General features: G+C 35.8%; 2 protein-coding genes across 8 annotated transcripts in view; both read left to right on the top strand.

The window, feature by feature from the left end:
• Nucleotides 1-21,764, top strand: part of RMDN2 (regulator of microtubule dynamics 2) — an 85,856-nt gene that overhangs the window by 23,702 nt on the left and 40,390 nt on the right. For all 7 annotated transcript variants that reach the window (XM_063618137.1, XM_063618135.1, XM_055241530.2 and 4 more), the window contains exons 3-5: nucleotides 15,260-15,434; nucleotides 16,427-16,529; nucleotides 21,056-21,116. In XM_063618137.1, coding sequence (XP_063474207.1) covers nucleotides 15,260-15,434; nucleotides 16,427-16,529; nucleotides 21,056-21,116 — 339 coding nt within the window. The remainder of the gene's footprint in view (nucleotides 1-15,259; nucleotides 15,435-16,426; nucleotides 16,530-21,055; nucleotides 21,117-21,764) is intronic.
• On the top strand, nucleotides 3,060-5,422 carry LOC134732512 (uncharacterized). The gene is made up of 2 exons (XM_063618138.1): nucleotides 3,060-3,292; nucleotides 4,146-5,422. The coding sequence occupies exons 1-2, from the start codon at nucleotides 3,144-3,146 to the stop codon at nucleotides 4,666-4,668; spliced, it is 672 nt and encodes a 223-aa protein (XP_063474208.1). The 5' UTR covers nucleotides 3,060-3,143; the 3' UTR covers nucleotides 4,669-5,422.

Genomic DNA, 21,764 nt, shown 5'->3' with positions numbered 1-21,764 from the left:
AATTTTGATTTTCGTAGATTTAGAGGGTAAAAATGCAGTTTTGTTACATGGCTATTTTGCAAAGTATGAGCTAGTGTAACTATCACCCAAATAGTGTACTTGTACCTGTACAAGCTGGCCCAAGGTCATCTAAGGTAGATCATCCCTCACCTCCTCCTACCCTCCCGAGAAGTCTCCACTGTCTATTATTCCATGTTCAATGTCCATGTGTACACATTATTTAGTTCCCACTTATGAATGAGAATATGTGGTATTTGACTTTCTGTTTGAGTTATTCAGTGAATTAATTTTAATAAACTTCTTTCTCTCAAAATAATATATGGATGAGAAAATTCTGAAAGTAGAATTTCTATAACATAGAAATTTAATATGTATAAAATAACCAATATTTTTGCTAAATTCATAAAAAAAACCATACTTTTTCTGCCTCACAAGTCACATACAGACAGTCATGTCATCTCAGTAACAAACTACAAACAGGGAACTTACGTGGAGAGTTTAATGTTGTAATGAAAGGACATACAACAGTTAACCTGGTGCTAACTTAAAAATGAATATTACTGTTACTGTCCACAATCAGGCACATTTGATAAACTATAAAAACAACTAAATTAATGTAATGAATTGAATAGTTTATATTATTATTGAGGAATAATACTACACTCAGATCAGCTAAAGATACACATTTTTCAATAGCTGAGTTCAGAGTACTTCACAATATTTGTTTTGAATAATGTGGAAAAACCTAAATTTGTCAATTCAAGTTAACTCAGTCAATTTTTAGTTTGGGGCATGTTCTTTGTGTTAAGGATTCAGTCCCAGTCAGGGTTCTCCCCTTGTGCCTCCTACTTCTCCCCGTGTGTAATATAGATTCTCTGAAGAGACTTGTCATCTAGGTACCAGGAGGGGGACATTCAGTCCTGGTATTGTTCACTGTCTTCTAGACTCCAGCTTAGATAGGCAGCTGCTGTGAGGTACCTCAGAAGACGCTTCTGCCTCGACTCTGGGGGTCGTCATGACCCATATGTTCTGGAACAGAGCTACTCAAACTGTGGTCCGTGGACCAGCAACATCAGCATACCATCTTGCCTGTGAGAGTGTGGGAAATGCATGTTCTCAGGACATACCCCGGACCTAGCAAATCAGAATGTCTGGGAGCAGTGCTCAGGAATCTGCATTTTAACAAGCTCTGTGGATGACTCTTATACACCCTAACATTTGAGAAGCTTTGTTCTAGAAGATTTGCTAACATCCACCTGAGCAATCATGATGAAATTTTTGTTTTAATGAGTGGTAATTATGGTTACAGATAAACAAAAGGTTCATTGGGCACAGTGAGTATAATGATGGAATATTGACCTTGGTGAGAATAGAGTGGCTGTTGTAGAAAAGGAGGAGGGTTGGGTGGCCATAGGGCATGATAAAAGCAGAGGGTACCTGGGGTCATGGAATTGATAATAAAGAGAATTGGGAATGAATTGAAGGACGAACATGTTTTAGATGCTTGTCATTATAAGGGGTTACTATTGCTTTTGGGCTAAGTCTAATTTTGGTTCTCTTAAAAAGCCAAAAGGAGGCAATTTGTGGACATTTAGAGGGTCAGATAAGTTCTTCACCTAGAACAATATTAAACAGCTTCTAGATATTACCTGTACTGGTATGAGATTTCTTTTCTGATGTCTGAGCAGATCTGGATCTTCTTCCTCATCCCCGTTTTTTGTGTCTGCATAATCATAGATTTGCTTGAATAGGGTCGGGGGAGTGATGTGACCTCTTTATTACCTCGACTGAGCAGCAGTGATTGGCAGTGTTGAGATTTAGTTACAAATAATTATTTCCTTTGGGGTAGCTCAGTGAGCAGATGCTTCTTTTAGAGGCTATTGGTAGGAATGTTAAACAACAAGCTGGCCCAATTTTTCAAAGAAAAATTTCTTATAGAAACTTTATAAGCATTACATATTCTGTTCTTGCAATATGCAGAAGAGATCCTTTTGGAAAATGACAATTAGACCTTAGTGTGGCTTAGGAACAAAAGACAGTAATCTCACAAGAGAGGGAAAATGTAATAGATTGCTACAGAGATAGACAGTCCCCCTTGGGCTTCTTGTGCTCCCAGACATCTTGCTACATGAGCCACACATGTAAGGCCCTGATCATTCTTTATGTGGGCCATTTTTCAGGGTTCTGGTGAGCAACCTTGAAGAATGAGTTACTGTTTCCCTTCAGGACCAAGAGCAGGTTTAGCAGATTTGCTTACTACTTGCTGTAGAGGTGGCAGGTCATCTAAGGTAGATCATCTAAGCTCAGCATTCTTTCCTGTAACACAATCCACTGTGAATGCAAGTGTCCTTGGGCCCTCTGCATTGGCCCTGTGGCAATGTGGGACAAAGGAGAACCAATGTAAATGTCCTGGTGATCATGCTGCTTTGCTGTGCTGTAAGTAACATAAGTCTTCTGTCTCTAACCCAGGAATCTCATGTCTTCTGCCAGCATCCGTGATACAGTAAGAGATTACTTTATTAGTTTATGTGTAAACTAAAATCAAATTACAAATCCGACCATTGTATGGTGAACATTAGAGAGCTTTGGGTCTCTTAAAAGGAATTTGTTCAAGGGTTTCCTGCAGTGGGGTGTTAGGAAGGGAGCAAACGCTAGAGGTGGTAGTAGTATTTAGGATCAGGAAATTGCACAGTAAATAAAAGTATTTGAGGGGGTGTTTCATGTCGTAGGTAGTTATACACATACACATATACTGTTATGGGGACAGTAGCCCAAATTGGTTTAGATAAGAAAGGACAGTGTTTCTTTTCTAATAACTCTATTAACCTTGCATTTAGGTGAGTGTCAGTTGTTCTGAGGAGTAATAAATGGTGCCACAGCATATCCCCATAATCTGTGCAAATGGCCCAAGCAGTCAGATGGCATACTTTACTGCCAAGGTGGACGAGGCTTGTTTCGTTTGTGGTGGCAATGACATTTGCCACTTATTAAACTTTTTTTCCCTTCTCAATGTATCTTTAGGCCAAAGTCTCTAACAGTTGCTTTTCCATATCACTGAAGGATGCAAAAATCTGAGGTAAAGAATGTTCAAGTGAAAGAAGGAGTTAGCAGGACAGGGGTGTGGAAGGCAGCTGGTGAGAGAGATGGTCCAAGGTAAAGGATTGTACAGGTGTCATATATGTTATTGTCCTCATCCAGCTGTTTTCCCACCCCTGGATTTGTTGGATGACTCCTCGAACAGTGAAGGTAGAAACACATTCCACAGCCATGTGAATTCCAGCTTCAGAGAAAGGTGAGCTACAGAACAGTTCTAATATAAACTGATGTCATGAGATTCTAGAGTCTGCTGTCATCACATTCTGTTATTGCCATGTTAACTCCACATGCACCTTGAGCATTCAGTCTTCTGACCTGTTCCACCTATACAGGGCATTTTATGGCTTAAGGATGATGGCCTAGAAGGGAAGGGAGAGACTTACTTTGGATTAAATTCACAATGGGAAAGTGCTTGTGGTAAGCCTTAGAAAAAAACTTCAACATGTGCTAAAAGAACATTGAAAATATTCATAAACCAAGCTTTAGTGCTCTCCTTTGTTTCCCATAATAACTGGATATCCTGGACTGTCCGGATATTCACTTGAAACATTCTCCCCAGAGAGACTGTGCTTCATCCATGGTTAATATTTTAAAATACAATTAGTCAACAGAATATAAGTTTATTCTCCTTAACTCCTTTAAATACAGTAGTTAGTAGTCTCCAACAGATATTGTGGTTTATTACCTTTAAAACCAGTTCTGTCTTTTCCTTTGGGAATCTTTTTGTTCTGGTATCCTTGCATATGTTTCCCCTGATCTTTCTTTCACCTGCTTCCCTGATTTTTTCAACTTCTTTTCCCAAGGTTTAATAGTGTGGGTAGGTACTGTGTAGGTAGAGATAACCTTTTAGACTCATGCGTACGTTAGGGTACATCTATGTGACCATTAACTTAAGCTCCCCTATTCTTATTCCTTGCTGTTTCCATATTAGTATGGAAACAATACCAATTGGTGGACACCAAAAGGTGGATATTATTCTTCAGGAGGCTTGGCAGGTCTCCACTCTGCTCCCTATTTTTTTTCCTCATTTGACCCTTTTCTCACTCTAGCTGCTGCAAAGAGGACCAGAGCTTCCAACGATGTTCTCCAGAAGATCAAGTTAGTACAGACGTCCAGCATCGTGGAGCCTCTTCTATTTCACAACCAAGTATATCTCATGGTCATAAAACACCTTACTCCCCTGTAACACGTAAAGTCAATTCAGCCAAAGCAAGTAGAAGGTTATCATCTGTATCAAGTCCATCTTTCTCTGAAAGAAGATGTTCTTTATTTGTTGGATTTCAAAAAAGAAATGCTTCCCCTTACTGGCAACAAAGTAGAGCTAACTTTGATTCTGAAGAAGACACAAGCTTCACTGATTTAAAATCTTCCTCAGACCATTTTGGTAGCTTTATGTCCCGCAGAAGACGTTTCTTATCCCGTAAACTAAGTATAGTTTCCTATTACAACAGTGCCAATTCTTTTGATCCTCAAGCAAGTGGCCAGAATGTGTTTAATCTAAATGAAATTGAAATCTTTTCTAAAATTTCAAGTAATACTGATGCTAAAAAACATAACCATCTCTGCTCCTGAATATAACACTAAAAATTTTAAGAATTTTGAAACAAATGCTACTTCTCCAGCCTTTGGGAACACTATTGATACAGCCTCCTATCAACAAAGCACATCATCCTTCTTTTCTCTTGCAAGTGATATTTCCTCTCTCGATCAACAAAATGGAATTGCCACTGATATTCAACAAAGGGGCCAATTTTGTAAAGATTTAAAAGATTTCCTTCATCCTGGTACTGAAAGTTACAGCACAGATCATTCTCCAGTCATGATTCCACAGCATCCCTCTCAAAGTGGAACTTTCCTATTCCTCCATAAAGCTGGATTTTCTTCATCTAATAAAAATTCTGGTTGATTTATCCCACCTCAAAGCGAATTAACTTCAGGCCCGTTTGAAGATGAAGACTTTGCTGTCTTGTTTCAAGATGAAGACAGATCTTCACCTATTGAAATTCCTAAAATAAGGTCACCTCAGACTTTACCCTCCTTAGAAGGGCACCTCAAATAGTTTTCCCACCAGCCACTTTCAGTCTGTAGAATTCATTTCTCATAACTCCCGTTTCCTCACCAAGCTTCACTGCATTTTCTGAAAAAGATTCCTACATTGCAGCATAAATTTAATTGCTGTAGTTTTGAAAGTTAGTTTACTGATGTTATTGGAGTATGGAAGTCAAAGGTGATTTTGTTTCAAGCTTTTTTCAAATTTACTGCTTGAAGATGGGCTAATCTCAGATTTCTGAGTAACTATTATAATACTTTTGTGGTCTGAAAATAACATCAAGCCTTGATGTGTGGACTTTGTAAAAGTAATACATTCTTTGAGAGTTTGGTATCCCCTTTTATCATACTGTAATCATTAGAAATAGTGTTCTTATATAATCTCTAGAGCTATATTCATCAATTCACACATTTTCATATATATCAGCCTTGCTAGCTATATTTCTCATGCCCGATGTTCCACTGACAGATAATGTTTTTATTAACACAAGAATCAAATTAGAAGTTTAAAATATTATAGTGGAATATGTAGAATATTTAGAAACCAGATCTTTTAACTAGGTAATTTTAATACACATTCATGTATGTGCAAATCTGGGCATTCAAGGAATTCTGAAATCAGGAAAAAGTATGTATATTAGACTCCCAAAATTTTATTTTTAAAAATGAATGTTTTTCATTTTTTTCCCATTGTATTAACAAAGACTATTATCAAGTATTTATCAAAGTAGCTAATGAATAAAAATGCATGTAAGCAATTGAAAATATTTAAGTTAGAATACAATTAGATTTTGTAGAGGAAAGGAATTTGCATTATTTCTAATTATCCTAATAAAATGTCCCCCAAATTTATATCATGGGGCTAAGATGTTATTTTTACTTTTGTGGTTTTCTCTTCTTCTTAGCATATGTCTTAAAAAAATTGTCTTTTGATTTTAATTTTTAAAAATTATGATAAATATAAAATTTACCATCTTAACCATTTTAAAATGTGTGTTTCAGTGACATTAAGTACATTCACATTGTTGTACAGCCATCACCACCATCCATTTCCACAACTCTTTTCATCTTGCAAAACTGAAACTCTCCACCCATTAAATAAGAACTCTCTACTCCTCTCTCTCCCCAGCCCTTGTCAACCATCACTCTATGTCTATGATTTTGGCTACTCCAAGTACCTCATATAAGTGGAATCGTATGGTATTTTGTGACCAGCTTATTTCACTTAGCATAGTATATAATGTCCTCAAGGTTCATCCGTGTTACAGCATATGTCAGAATGTCCTTCCTTTTTAAAGCTGAATAATATTCCACTGTATGTATATATCACATTTTGCATAGCCTTTATCCATCAGTGGACAATTTGGGTCACTTCCATGTTTAACTATTGTGAATAATGCACTATCTATGAACACATGCATCAACTATCTGTTCGAAAACTTGCTTTCAATTCTTTTGAGTATATATCCAGAAGTGGAATTATTGGATCATATGGTAATTATATTTCAATTTTTTGAGGAACTACCATATTGTTTTCCATAGTGACTGCACCATTTTACATTTGCACCAAGAGTGTAGAAGGATTCCAGTTTCTCCGCTACCTTGCCAACACTTATTATTTTGTTTTGTTTTTTGTTATAGTAGCCATCCTAATGGGTATGAGGTGGTATCTCATTGTGGTTTTTATTTGAATATCCCTAATGATTAGTGACATTGAACATCTTTTCGTGTGACTGCTGCCCATTTGCATATCTTCTTTGGAGAAATGCCAATTCAAGTCCCTTGACCCTTTTTTTAAAATCAAATTTTTTTTTGTTGATTTGTAGGAGTTCTTTATATATTTTGGATATTAACCCTTTAAAAAAGATATAATTTGCAAATATTTTCTCCCAATGTGTGGGTTGCCTTTTTACTCTGTTGATTACATCCTTTGATCCATAGAAGTTTTAGGTTTTGAGGTAGTCTAGTTTATCAATTTTTTCTTTTATTGCCAATGCTTTTAGTGCCATATCCAATAAATCATTGCCAAATCCACTGTTGTGAAGCTTTTGCATTATGTTTTCTTTTAAGAGTTTTATAGCTTTAGGTTTTATATTTAGGTCTTTGATGCATTTTGAGTTAATTTTTGTGTGTGATGTTAAGTAATGGTCTTACTTCATTCTTTTATATGTGGATATCCTGTTTTCTCAACACCATTTGTTGAAGAGATTACCCTTTCTCCATTGAATGGTCTTGGAACCTTTGTCAAAAGTCATGTGATCATATATGTGTGGTTGACTTCTGGGCTTTTCATTTTCTTTCACCAGCCTATACATCTGTCTTTACACCACACTGTACCATACTGTTTTGGTTACTGTAGCTTTGTAGTAAGTTTGAAAATCAGGAGGTGTGAGACCTCCAACTTTGTTTTTATTTTTCAAGATTATTTTGGCCATTTGGGGTGTCTTGGAATTCCAAATGAATTTCAGGATAGATTTTTCTATTTCTACAAAAAATGTCATTGGGATTTTCAGAGGGATTGCATTGCATCTGTAGATTATTTGGGGTAGGATTGACATCTTAACATTATAAACTTTCAAATCCACAAACATGGGATGTCTTTCTATTTGTATCTTATTTAAATTCTTTCAACAATGTTTTGTAGTTTTCAGTGTAGGTTTTTCATCTCCTTAGTTAAGCTTGTTTCTAAGTATTTTACACTTTTGATGCAATTATAAGTGAAATTATTTTTATAATTTTTTCCAGATAGCTCATTGTTAATGGATAGAAATACACCTGATTTTTGTATGTTGATTTTCTATCCTGCAACTTTGCTGAATTTTATTAATTCTTATTTTGTGTATGTGTGTGAAATATTTAGGGTTTTTTTCCTACCTAAAGATTGTGTTGTCTGTGATCAGAGGATAATTTTGCTTCTTCCTTTCTAATTTGGATGCCTTTATTTCATCATCTTGCCTAGTTGCACTGGCTAGGACTTTTAGTACTATGTTGAATAGAAGTGATAAAGAGCACCCTTGTCTTGTTCCTAATCTTAATTAAGAAAGCTTTCAGCCTTCCACCATTGAATATGATGTTATCTGTGGACTTTTCATATATGGTCTTTAATATGTCGAAGCAGTTAATTTTTATTACTAGTTTTTTGAGTGTTTTTATCATAAAAAGGTGACAAATTTTGTCAAATGCTTTTTCTGCATCAATGGAGATGATTATGGGTTGTTTTTCCCTTCATTTTGTTTATGTGGTATTGATACGGTTTGGCTGTGTGCCCACCCAAATCTCAACTTGAATTGTATCTCCCAGAATTCCCACATGTTGTGGGAGGGACCCGGGGGGAGGTAATTGAATCATGGGGGCCGATCTTTTCTGTGCAATTCTTGTGATAATGAATAAGTCTCAAGAGATCTGATGGAGTTATCAGGAGTTTGCACTTTTGCTTCTTCCTCATTTTCTCTTGCCGCCACCATGTAAGAAGTGTCTTTCACCTCCTGCCATGATTCTGAGGCCTCCCCAGCTATGTAAAACTGTAAGTCCAATTAAACCTCTTTTTTCTTCCCAGTCTCGGGTATGTCTTTGTCAGCAGCGTAAAAACAGACTAATACAGGTATATTACATTGGCTGATTTTTACATTGAACTTCCTTGCATTCCTGGAATAAATTCCATCTGGTTGTGATGTATAATCCTTCTAATGGGTTGTTGAATTCTGTTTGCTGGTATTTCATTGAGAACGTTTTTGTCAGTATTCATCAGGGATCAGGTCTTTAGTTTTCTTTACTGGTAGTGTCTTTGTCTAGCTTTGATATCAGGGTAATGCTGACCTCACAGAATGAGCTTGGGAGTGTTTCTTTCTCTTCAGTGTTTTGGAAGAGTTTGAGGAAGACTGCTGTTAATTGTTCTTCAGATGTTCTTCAAGTTGTATGACATCACTGTCAAATGCCACCAAATATTTGGGCTTTCACTTTTTGGGAGGTTTTTAATTACTTTTTACTAGTTATAGATCTATTCAGATTTTCTGTTTATTCCTGATTCAGACTTAGTAGTTTGTGTGTTTCCAGGAATTTTTTCATTACATCTAGGTTGATCAATTTGCTGGCATACAATTCTTCATATTACTCTCATAATCCTTTTTATTTCTATAAAATCAGTAATGTCCCCTATTTCATTTCTGATTGTATTTATTTAGTCTCCTTTTTTTTGTAGTCCAGCTAAAGGTTTATCAATTTTGTTGATCATTCTGAAGGACAAACTTGGTTTCATTGATTTCCTCTATTGTTTTTCTATTCTCTAATATGTTTATTTCTGATTTAATCTCTCTTATTCCTCTCTTCTGCTAGCTTTGGGTTAGTTTGTTCTTTGTCTAGTTTCTTAATATTTCGGTTTAGGTTGTTGATTTGGGACATTTCCTTCTTTTTTTTCTTTGTTTTTATTTTTTATTATACTTTAAGTTCTGGGATACATGTGCAGAAGTGCAGGTTTGTTACATAGGTAGACATGTGCCATGGTGGTTTGCTGCACCCATCAACCCATCATCTATGTTAGGTATTTGTCCTAATGCTACCCCTTCCCTTGCTCCCCACCCCCGACAGCCCCCAGTGTGTGATGTTCCCCTCCCTATGTCCATGTGTTCTCATTGTTCAACTCCCACTTATGAGTGAGAATATGCAGTGTTTGGTTTTCTGTTCCTGTGCTAGTTTGCTGAGAATGTTGGTTTCCAGCTTCATCCATGTCCCTGCAAAGGACATGAACTCATTCTTTTTTATGTTTGCATAGTATTCCATGGTGTCTATGTGCCACATTTTCTTTATCCAGTCTATCACTCATGGGCATTTGAGTTGGTTCCAAGTCTTTGCTGTTGTGAATAGTGCTGTAATCAACATACAGGTGCATGTATCTTTATAGTAGAATGATTTATAATCCTTTGGGTATATATCCCATTAATGGGATTGCTGGGTCAAATGGTATTTCTAGTTCTAGATCCTCGAGGAATTGCCACACTGTCTTCCACAGTGGTTGAACTGATTTACACTCCTACCAACAGTGTAAAAGCTTTCCTATTTCTCCACATCCTCTCCAGCATCTGTTGCTTCTGACTTTTTAATTATCGCCATTCTAACTGGCATGAGATGGTATCTCATTGTGGTTTTGATTTGCATTTCTCTAATGACCAGTGATGATGAGCTTTTCTTCATATGTTTGTTGGCCACTTTTAAGAAGTGTCTGTTCGTATCCTTCACCCACTTTTTGATAGGGTTGTTTGGTTTTTTCTTGTAAATTTATTTAAGTTCCTTGTAGATTCTTGATATTAGCCCTTTGTCAGATGGATAGAGTGCAGAAATTTTCTCCCATTCTGTAGGTTGCCTGTTCACTCTGATGATAGTTTCTTTTACTGTGCAGAAGCTCTGTAGTTTAATTAGATCCAATTTGTCTATTTTTACTTTTGTTGCAATTGCTTTTGGTGTTTTAGTCATGAAGTCTTTGCCCATGCCTATGTCCTGAATGGTATTGCCTAGGTTTTTTTCTAGGGTTTTTATGGCTTTAGGTTTAAATATTTAAGTCTTTGATCCTTCTTGAGTTGATTTTTGTATAAGGTGTAAGGAAGGGGTCCAGTTTCAGTTTTCTGCATATGGCTAGCCAGTTTTCCCAATACCATTTATTAAATAGGGAATCCTTTCCCCTTGCTTGTTTTTGTCAGGTTTGTCAAAGATCAGATGGTAGTAGATGTGTGGTGTTATTTCTGAGGCCTCTGTTCTATTCCATTGGTCTATATATCTGTTTTGGTATCAGTACCATGCTGTTTTGGTTACTGTAGCCTTGTAGTATAGTTTGAAGTCAGGTAGTGTGATGCCACCAGCTTTGTTCTTTTTGTTTAGGATTGTCTTGACTATATGGGCTCTTTTTTGGTTTCATATGAAATTTAAAGTAGTTTTTTCTAATTCTGTGAAGAAAGTCAATGGTAGCTTGATGGGAATAGCATTGAATCTATAAATTATTTGGGGCAGTATGGCCATTTTCACAATATTGATTCTTCCTATCCATGAGTATGGAATGTTTTTCCATTTGTTTGTGTACTCTCTTATTTCCTTGAGAAGTGGTTCGTAGTTCTTCTTGAAGAAGTCCTTCACATCCCCTCTAAGTTGTATTCCTAGGTATTTTATTCTATTTGTGGCAATTGTGTATGGGAGTTCACTTATGATTTAGCTCTCTATTATTGGTTTATAGGAATGCTTGTGATTTTTGCACATTTATTTTTTATCCTGAGATTTTGCTGAAGTTGCTTATCAGTTTAAGGAGTTTTGGGGTTGAGATGATAGGATTTTCTAAATATACTATTATGATATCTGCAACCAGAGACAATTTGACTTCCTCTCTTTGTATTTGAGTACTCTTTATTTATTTATCTTGCCTGATTGCCCTGGCCAGAACTTCCAATACTGTGTTGAATGGGAGTGGTGAGGGAGGGCATCTTTGTCTTGTGCTGGGTTTCAAAGGGAATGCTTCCAGATTTTGCCCATTCAGTATGATATTGGCTGTGGGTTTGTCATAAATAGCTCTTATTATTTTCAGATATGTTCCCTCAATACCTAGCTTATTGAGTGTTTTTAGCATGCAGCTGTGTTGAATTTTATCGAAGGCCTTTTCTGCATCTATTGAGATAATCAATAGATTATCTCATTGGTCTCATTTGTCATTGATTCTGTTTATGTGATGGATTATGTTTATTGATTTGCATGTGTTGAACCAGCCTCGCATCCTTGGGATGAAGCTGACTTGATTGTGGTGGATAGCTATTTGATGTGCTGCTGGATTTGGTTTGCCAGTATTTTATTGAGGATTTTTGCATCAATCTTCATCAGGGATATTGGCCTGAAATTTTCTTTTTTGTGTGTGTCTCTGCCAGATTTTGGTATCAGGATGATGCTGGCCTCATAAAATGAGTTAGGGAGAAGTTCCTCTTTTTCTGTTGTTTGGAATAGTTTCAGAAGGAATGGTACCAGCTCCTCTTTGTACTTCTGGTAGAATTCAGCTGTGAATCCGTCTGGACCTGGGCTTTTTATGGTTGGTAGCTATTAATAACTGCCTCAATTTCAGAACTTGTTATTGGTCTATTCAGGGATTTGACTTCTTTCTGGTTTAGTCTTGGGAGGTTGTATGTGTCCAGGAATTTATCCGTTTCTTGTAGATTTTCTAGTTTATTTGCATAGAGGTGTTTATAGTACTCTCTGATGGTAGTTTGTATTTCTGAGGGATCAGTGGTCATATCCCTTTTATCATTTTTTATTGTGTCTATTTGATTCTTCTCTCCTTTCTTCTTTATTAATCTGGCTAGCGATCTATTTTGTTGATCTTTTCAAAAAACCAGCTCCTGGATTCATTGATTTTTTTGAAGGGTTTTTCATGTCTCTATCCCCTTCAGTTCTGCTCAGATCTTAGTTATTTCTCATCTTCTGCTAGGTTTTGAATTTGTTTGCTCTTGCTGCTCTAGTTCTTTTAATTGTGATGTTAGGGTGTCGATTTTAGATCTTTCCTGCTTTCTCCTGTGAGCATTTAGTGCTATAAATTTCCCTCTAATCACTGCTTTGGCTGTGTCCCAGAGATTCTGGTATGTTGTATCTTTGTTCTCATTGGTTTCAAAGAACTTATTTCTGCCTTAATTTTGCTATTTACCCAGTAGTCATTCAGGAGCACGTTTTTCCGTTTCCATGTAGTTGTGCAGTTTTGAGTGAGTTTCTTAATCTTGAGTTCTAATTTGATTGCACTGTGGTCTGAGAGACTGTTATGATTTCTGTTCTTTTACATTTGCTGAGGAGTGTTTTACTTCCAATTATGTGGTCAGTTTTTGAATATGTGCTATGTGGTGCTGAGAAGAATGTATATTCTGTTGATTTGGGGTGGAGAATTCTGTAGATGTCTATTAGGTCCTCTTGATCCACAGCTGAATTCAAGTCCCGAATATCCTTGTTAATTTTCTCCCTCGTTGATCTGTCTAATATTGATAGTGGGGTTTTAAAGTCTCCCACTATTAATGTGTGGGAGTGTAAGTCTCTTCTAAACCATGAATGTAATATATTTCTCCTTGAATTTAGGTCATTTTATAAACATCTTTTAATATGCTTTTATAATTTTCTCCCTCAAATTTTCATATATCTTTTGTTAGATTTATTCCTAGCCATTTGATATTCTCTGAGGTCACTGCAAATTGAATATTTTATTTAATTATGTTTGTAGTTTTTTGCTGATATGTAGAAATAAACTGACTTTCATATGTTAATATTATATTCAGCCAATTTGCTAAACTCTCCTATTAATCATAATTTGTAGATTTTTTGTTTTTTTGTAAATAATCATAACATCTGCAATAATAAGAAGATTGCATTTGAACAAAGATATGAAATATGCAAAGAAGTAAACTATGTGAATATCTGGAGAAGAACATACCAGGCAGAAGAAAGAGAAAATACAAAGGGTTTAAAGCAGGAGCATGACTGATGTGTTCAAGGAATATCAAGGAAGTTAGAATTTCTGGAATGCTGTGAGCAAGCAGGAAAGTGATAGAAGATAAGGCCAGAGGTATTGGCCGGGTTATGTTAGGCCCTGTAGACCCCTGAAAGGGCTTAGGTTTTCACTCTGACTTGGACATCTGTTGGAAGATTTTGAGCAAAGGAGTGACATGATCTGAGTTATTCTTGCTACTGTGTTGAGAATAGAATATAAGGGTCAAGGACTAAAGCAAAGAGTTGCAATAAGGGGTCATTGCAATCCAGATGAGATGATGGAGGCTTAGACCAAGGTGGTAGTGGGGAGAAGTGGGGAGAAGTGGCTAGATTGTGGATGTATTTTGAAGATAGAACCAACAAGATTCGCTAACAGACTGGGTATTGCTTAAGAGAAAGAAAAAAGCATCAAGGATGATTCCAAGTTTTTTGGTTTGAGCAATTGGAAGAGTAGAGTTTCCATTAGTAAAGAATGTTATTGAAGAAGTGGGAGATCAGTTCATACAGTGTCTTCTTTATAAGGCATATGCAAGAAATTTAAGAACTTGCTTTGTTAGTATTTTTGTTTGTTTCTATCTAATGGAAGCTGCAAGTTGTGAAGCTGATTGCATTGGCTCTGGAAAATGAAGAACATTTGTGTCCTTTGTAGCAAAGGTATAGCTATCTAAAATTTGTGTGTTTTTTATATTGACTTCATTCGCATTTGGCCTTTCTGTTTTTTCACTATTTCTAATTTATTCTCTTATATGTTATATATCCTTGTATACCTCCTTAAAACCTTTTTAGAATAGGTAGAGTCTGAATTAATAAAAATAAGTTGTTTGCATTGTTTGCTGGCAAAAATGAAATGTGGGCGATAGTACTAATTTTTAAAAACCAAGTTAAAGTTTAAACTTAGATCATCTTGAACTATAAATATGTGTTTGTGTGAGTTTACACACACAGTTTTGAGTGCCTGCTGAGTTCCTACAACTCTGTATCATCCATTCAGCAACATTCAGTGGATAGTGCTGTTCTAGGCACTTGATACATTAGTTAATGAACCTACCATCAGGGAGCTTGCATTCTACTGGGGAGGATACTGACAAACAGCACATGTAGTAGATTAGTAAATTATACAGTATGTTAGAAGGTAATACATGCTATGGGAAAAGAAAAAAGCATGATGAGGGAGGTTAGAGATGAAGGGAATGTGGGGATTACGGTATTAGAGTGGTCTGGATGGGCCACATTGAGAAAATGAAATTGGAGCAGAGACTTGAAGGAGGTGAGGGTGTGAGTTATGTGGCTGTCTAAGGGAACGGCATTTCATTAAAGGGAACAGCAAGTGGAGGTTCTGAGGTAGGCACGTACTTAGAATATTGAAGGAGCAGCTAGGTGACCTGTGTGTATTTGAATAAGAAGAGCGGTAGGAAATGAGATCAAAGAGGTAATGAGATCGGGGGCAAATTGCGCAGGGACTTGTAGACTTTTGTTAGGACTGGAGCTTTTTCTGAGTGAAAGCAGGTGCCACTGCAGAGTTCCAAGCATAAGAGGGGCATGATTTGACTTGCATTTTAAAAGGATTGCTCTGGCTATTATACATAACTTTCAAAGGAGTTGATGATTATTTCTGCGATTTTAGGTATATTACAGCTAATACTGACACAGAAGAACAGAGTTTTCCAGTCCCTAAGGCTTTTAACACACATGTAGAGGAATTAAATTTAGATGTCCTTCTTCAGAAGGTAGATCATTTACGTATGAGTGAGTCTGGCAAGTCGGAGAGTTTTGAACTACTTTGTGACCACAAAGAAAAGGTAAGAGACATAACAATAGCACTTCGTATAGTTTCATTTTTTAATTTAATCCACCATCTCATTCAGTTATAACTATAATAATTGTGTCATGGGTCCCACAAGCTAAATGATTGATGTAAAATTTCTCTATAAAATGACTAAAATTTTTTAAAATTTATTTTATTTTTTATTTAAGATGTGTAAAATTTTTAAAAAGTAAATGTAAAAGTTTATTAGACTCTAAGGTCATAAAAATGAGAACTAGAGCTATAATTATGCAGATTTATTTATTTTTTACTAATTTATATATTTAACAAATATTTTGAGACAGATATGGATATTTAAAGCTATTTCTACCAATGGTCATTTGTTAATTTTGCAGTGTTTAATGTTGGGTCTGAATAAGAAAAGCCTGTCCAGAGCTCTTACCACCACCACTAAAAATAAAAAAAATAAAAAAATAAAAATTAAAATTAAAAGAGTTTGCAGTGTCCCATGGAGAAATAAATCTCTATTTGTCTGAGGATTTAGCAACTCTAAACACATTGTCTAAAACTTGATAGATCTCCAGGATTATATTTAGGTAATTTAAATTTAAAAAGTGACTGCTCTTTTGAGTATTTGCATTTTCAATTTACAGATATTAACTGAGATGCTCATTATATTGATAACAGATAACTTGGAAAGGAAAGGAAGAAAAGGATGCCACAGCTCAGGAAGAATTTCTAGATTTTGGTGCCTATCAAATCTGTCCTCTGCATAGATGAAGCTAGTGTCTGGATAATATTAATTGGTTTTAAGATCCAAATGTAACACTACATTAGGTCATATTTCTTAGTCATGAGTATTTGGATTAAAAATGTTTCACACTGAAATATGCATATACATAGATTCAATAATCTATAAATACCAGTTTACCTGCCTAAATTTTTAAGAAGTTGCAGTAGAAAACAAGAATAGAATAGACAAGTTATCAAGTTAATTTAACAGGCAATTTCATCTTTTCTTTTCAGTTTAGAGATGAAATAGAGTTTATGTGGCGATTTGCTCGTGCTTATGGAGACATGTATGAACTATCTACAAACACACAAGAAAAGAAACATTATGCTAATATTGGTAAGCATTTTGTAAAGATTATTCTCAAGTAGCAATTAAGATCTATAGTAAATCATGCAGCCGTAAAAAAGGATGAGTTCATGTCCTTTGCAGAGACATGGAGGAAGCTGGAAACCATCATTCTCAGCAAACTAACACAAGAACAGAAAACCAAACACTGCATGTTCTCACTCATAAGTGGGAGTTGAACAATGAGAATACATGGACACAGGGAGGGGAACATCACACACCAGGGCCGTCGGAGGGGTGGGAGGCTAGGGGAGGGATAGCATTAGGAGAAATACCTAATGTAGATGTCAGGTTGATAGGTGTAGAAAACCACCATGGCACGTGTATACCTATGACCTGCATGTTCGGCACATGTATCCCAGAACTTAAAGTATAATAAAAAAAAGATCTATAGTAAATCACTAGCGAATGTTAAAGCTAAATTATCTTAGCTAAAACCAATATGTTTAATCTATTTTAATATATTATGGTACAAAAAATGTACAGTCTCAGAACAGAAAGGCATTTTAGGACTAAAGTATGTGTTCTTCAGAAATATTTGGGTATATTAGAATAGGTAACTGAAAAAAACTTAAATTTCATCTTTTAACTTTATAAAACTTAGAAAGACAAGAAATGTAGTGGCAGTGTTTGAGAAACAATAACAGGCAGAGGACAAGTGTCTTCAGCAGTTGTCCAGCACAGTTAAAGTAACACATCTTACTTCCTGTAATGTAGAACTCCAGGGACTACAAAGAATAAACTCACAGACTTTAATGTTTTTTCCAAATGTATCTTGATGAAACAAGATGAACCTTGTTAAAAACTCTGTTTGATAATTGTCTAAGCTGAATGATGATTACATGGTGGTTCATTATTCTGTCATCTATACTTTTTTGTATGTTTTTGAAATTTTTCATCACAACAAGAACAGCTAAATAGATAGAATATCAAATTGTTATTTTTATACCTCACCTTGACTCTTATTGGATGTCAAAATGTGTTCTTGCAAAAGCTCCTACCTGCCATCTCTCTGAATGTCAGTATAGTACTTTGACATCAAAATCCTTTGAATTCTTCATTTATTCCGAAGGCTTCTCTTCCAGATTTTTCTTCTAGAAAAGGTAGCAAGAGGAAGACACAGCAAGAAAGATTTCTTCCCAGTGTAGTTCTCTGTAATTTTTATTTCCAAGTAGAAAGTTTCACCAAACTCCTTGTAATTATATTTTTCCACTTGGAGATTCATTTGCTGAATGACCTCTGTGCTTTAGTTTCCCCCAGTGGGAGGAGGATGAGAGGGCTTCCCCCTCTAGTTTGCGTATTCATCATCAGCTTTGTGGAGTTTTTCTGTAGCAATCCAGTTTGCAGACCATATACAAAACAGAATTCTGGAGAAGATATGTATTAATTTCAACGTAAATAAAAACTTAACCAAGGAGAACAAGGGGATTTATTTTCATATTTACGGAGAAAATCAAAGTATATCTATGTGAACTGTTCCAACATTCATCAATATTAAATACATTTTTTCATAAGTACCTGCCCTACCCTGGGTATTATGTGCTAAGGTAGGAAGAGGATAGCAAAATAGACATGTTTTCAGACTGCAGGGGAGCTTATGGCTTTGTAGGGGAGGCAGCACTAGTCAAATAATCATACATATACAAAAACGAATGGAAATAAGCTCTTATTAAAGAATAGTACAGAGGCTGGATGCAGTGGCTCATGCCTGTAATCCCAGCACTTTGGGAGGCCAAGGCGGGCAGATAGCTTGAGCTCAGGAGTCTGAGACCAGCCTGGGCAACATAGGGAGACCTTGTCTCTACTAAAAATAACACATGACTGAGGTGGGAGGATCGTTTGAGTCCAAGACATCAAGGCCACAGTGAGCCATGATCTCACCACTGCACTCCAGCATGGGTAACAGAGCCAGACCCTGCCTCAGATAGATAGATAGATAGATAGATAGATAGATAGATAGATAGATCTCACATAGATAGATAGATAGATAGATAGATAGATAGACAGACAGACAGACAGACAGACAGACAGACAACAGGTTGTTTGTGAGCACATGTAGCAGAAAGGAGGATATGATGGCAGAGGATGGAGGTTGATGCAGGGAAGTCTTTCTTATGAAAGTTACAGTTTCCCATAGGTAAAATCGCTCTGGATCTCTATTCTTAAATGGAATGAGAGTTTAATTGAGTTAATATCTTAGATGGTGAAATTCGTAAAGAAATAGGTTGAAGGGAAGTCAGGGGCAAAAATGAAGCATAAGATTGAAATAGGATATATCCCAAAAAAAGAGAAGAGTTTATAGTGCCGAAGAAAAAGTAGAAAAAGCCTCAGATGTGTTCATTCAGATGTTGAAATAAAAGTAAAAGGATTCCCTTAATTTATCCATTCAAGAAATATTTATTCAAAATTATTTTGTCAAGGAACAGTGTGAAAATGAAGGGTGGAAGGTAGTGGAGGAGGGAGAGAAGGAGAGGCATAAATACGATGAAGGCTGCACAACACTAAGGAAACCTACTCTGTGGAAAAGATAATAAAGGGACAGCCAATTATATTCAGTTTATAAGGAGTAAGTGCTTAGTAATGGTAATAACCAAGTACACTGGAGGTGATAGCAAGGCAGGGGCTCAGACCACCCATGGAAGAACATTGAGATTCAGCATGAGGAAGGAAGAAGTGCAGGAGGTTTCTTCTCATAATAGTATGTTTAAGGTTTTTATGCTTAGGAAAGATTTGATTGCTGGAGAGTACAAAATTATTTGATAAAACTCAAAGTGAATATATCATTATGCAGTATGTTTCTGAAATATTATGATATGAATCTTATATTTAAAGAAACATTATTCTAACTTTCCTAATTAAGTAATCAATATGAATGCATCATAAAGATCACGAAATACAGTTCTCTAAAGGAAATAGCTTTACTTTTGTCCTGACTGCATAAGTGAGGCTGTGAATCTAGTTTGTATACTACCCAGCTTCTTTTTATATTCTCGGAGTGATGGAATCACCTCTATTTCAGGCTTCCAGTAGTGCGCTGAAAGTTTTATTCATTTGATAATGTAGCTAAAAAATTGATTTAGTTTTTAATGTTTTTACATGAAAAAGCATGTTTTTAATCATTTAAATTGCTAATTTCTTTAATATTTGTTCACAGTGCAGTTAATTATTATTAAAACACTTCACTTTTTAATTGTTTCCAATTTATGTAGATTTCTACACAGAATATTTATCTTAATGGATAGAACTGTAGAATGCCACCTTAACAAATTAACAATAGAGCCGTGGTTTTAGAATAAAATATTTGTATTTATAAAGATTATCTCAACCACTTATTTAGAAAGGCATTTTGCATATCCTTGGATAGTCTCTTCCAGATAATAATAATAATAATAATAATGGATCAGGGAGAAAAGTTATAAAACAAAATGGCCCCTTTTGAGAAAGATTCTCAGAACACAGTTCTGTTTTATTTGCAGGTATTGAGATTTTCCAAGCCATAAACAAACCTCTATCCAAATTATTATGATTATTTTTTGTTTGTTTGTTTGTTTGTTTTTTTGAGACAGAATCTCGCTCTGTCCCCCAGGCTGGAGTGCAATGGCGCAATCTCAGCACACTGCAACCTCTGCCTCCTGGGATCAAGCGATTCTCCGGCCTCAGCCTCCTGAGTAGCTGGGATTACAGGCATGCACCACCATGCCCAGCTAATTTTTGTGTTTTTAGTAGAGACAGGGTTTCGCCATGTTGGCCAGACTGGTCTCGAATTCCTGACCTCAGGTGATCCACCTGCCTCGGCCTCCCAAAGTGCCAGGATTACTGGTGTGAGCCACAGGCCTGGCCCCAAATTAATTATTACATGGTTAAAAATTACTGTAAGTAAAATAATTTGGGGCAATTATTTATGTCACTGAACCTGTTCATTATTGTGAATGATTAGGCAAGAACTTCTCAGGGAAGCCTTCCCTTACTCCTTCAGGCAGAGTTAGAGTTACCCACTCTGCTGTGCCCTCTTTTTCACCTTGCTCTTAACTTTTTTTTTCTTGCATGTAACTTATTTGTTTATATGCCTGCAGCATACTGAACGGTGAGCCCTTGGAGGTCAAGGACTCTGTCTTATTTTACATTTTATTCCCAGACACTCACACAGTATGACATGTAGTAGGTACTCAGTAAATGTTGTTTGAATGGAATACAGAAAATTTCTATTACGCTTTGTAAGCACTAATTAAATGACGTTTCTTGCACTTGGTTAAGTTGCTTAGTCTAGTGGGTGTCAAACCTTAGCACACATCAGAATCATTGGAGGCTCATTAAACCACAGATTATTGGGCCCCAATCCCACAGTGTGTGATGGAGTAGATCTCCAATATGGCTGAAAAGTTCTTAAACAAAGTTGCCATGTGATGCTGATGCTACTGGTCTTGGGACCATACTTTGTGAACCATTGAGTTAATTCAATAATCCACCTCCTACCAACTCACATGAAGGTGTTAAGTGTAAGTACTCTTATCTTTCAGGAAAAACTTTAAGTGAAAGAGCTATTAATAGAGCACCCATGAATGGACATTGTCATCTGTGGTAAGTATATAGGATTTATGCACTCTTTTAAATTCTAACCTGCCTCTTTATAAATTAAATGGATTTTTCAAAATACTATTGACCCATACGTTTAATCTGTCAGTCACATTCACTGAAAAATATATATAATAGCACAGCAACTGTTCTTATTCTGTTTATTCACATATTTTTATTATGCATCTTTGAAATATATTTAAGGGAAACTTTTATTGAAAAATTCGTGAATGAATCTACCAAGTCTACTGGCTTTGAAGATGATATGTTATAATTAAATCTAGTTCAGTATAACATTTTATTTGAACACAAATACTAAAATGATAGCATGTTTCTAAATGAAATGTAGAAAAGCACATCAACCATTTCTTATGCATTGATGCATCGTAATATACAAATTCCACAGATCAAGGAAAAGCCATTTATGATATTAAAAGTTCAAACAAAGAGAACTTAATTAGTTAGATTGGTATAGGTAAATATCCTTAGAGCAAAAAAAAAAATCATTCTTAATTGTGTTGTGTTTGGACCCTTTGTTTATGTAAACATTATTTTATAAATATAAATTGTAAATTATGAAACACAATAAGGAATATATTGTTTTTAATTATTATTCTTCCTTTTTCTTGTAGTTGCATTTTTACATTTGTTTTC

The sequence above is a fragment of the Symphalangus syndactylus genome, chromosome 14, assembly GCF_028878055.3.
Source record: "Symphalangus syndactylus isolate Jambi chromosome 14, NHGRI_mSymSyn1-v2.1_pri, whole genome shotgun sequence".
Taxonomy (NCBI): domain Eukaryota; kingdom Metazoa; phylum Chordata; class Mammalia; order Primates; family Hylobatidae; genus Symphalangus; species Symphalangus syndactylus.
The sequence above is the reverse complement of the archived record's forward strand: the minus strand, read 5'-3'. Positions and strand labels throughout refer to the sequence as shown.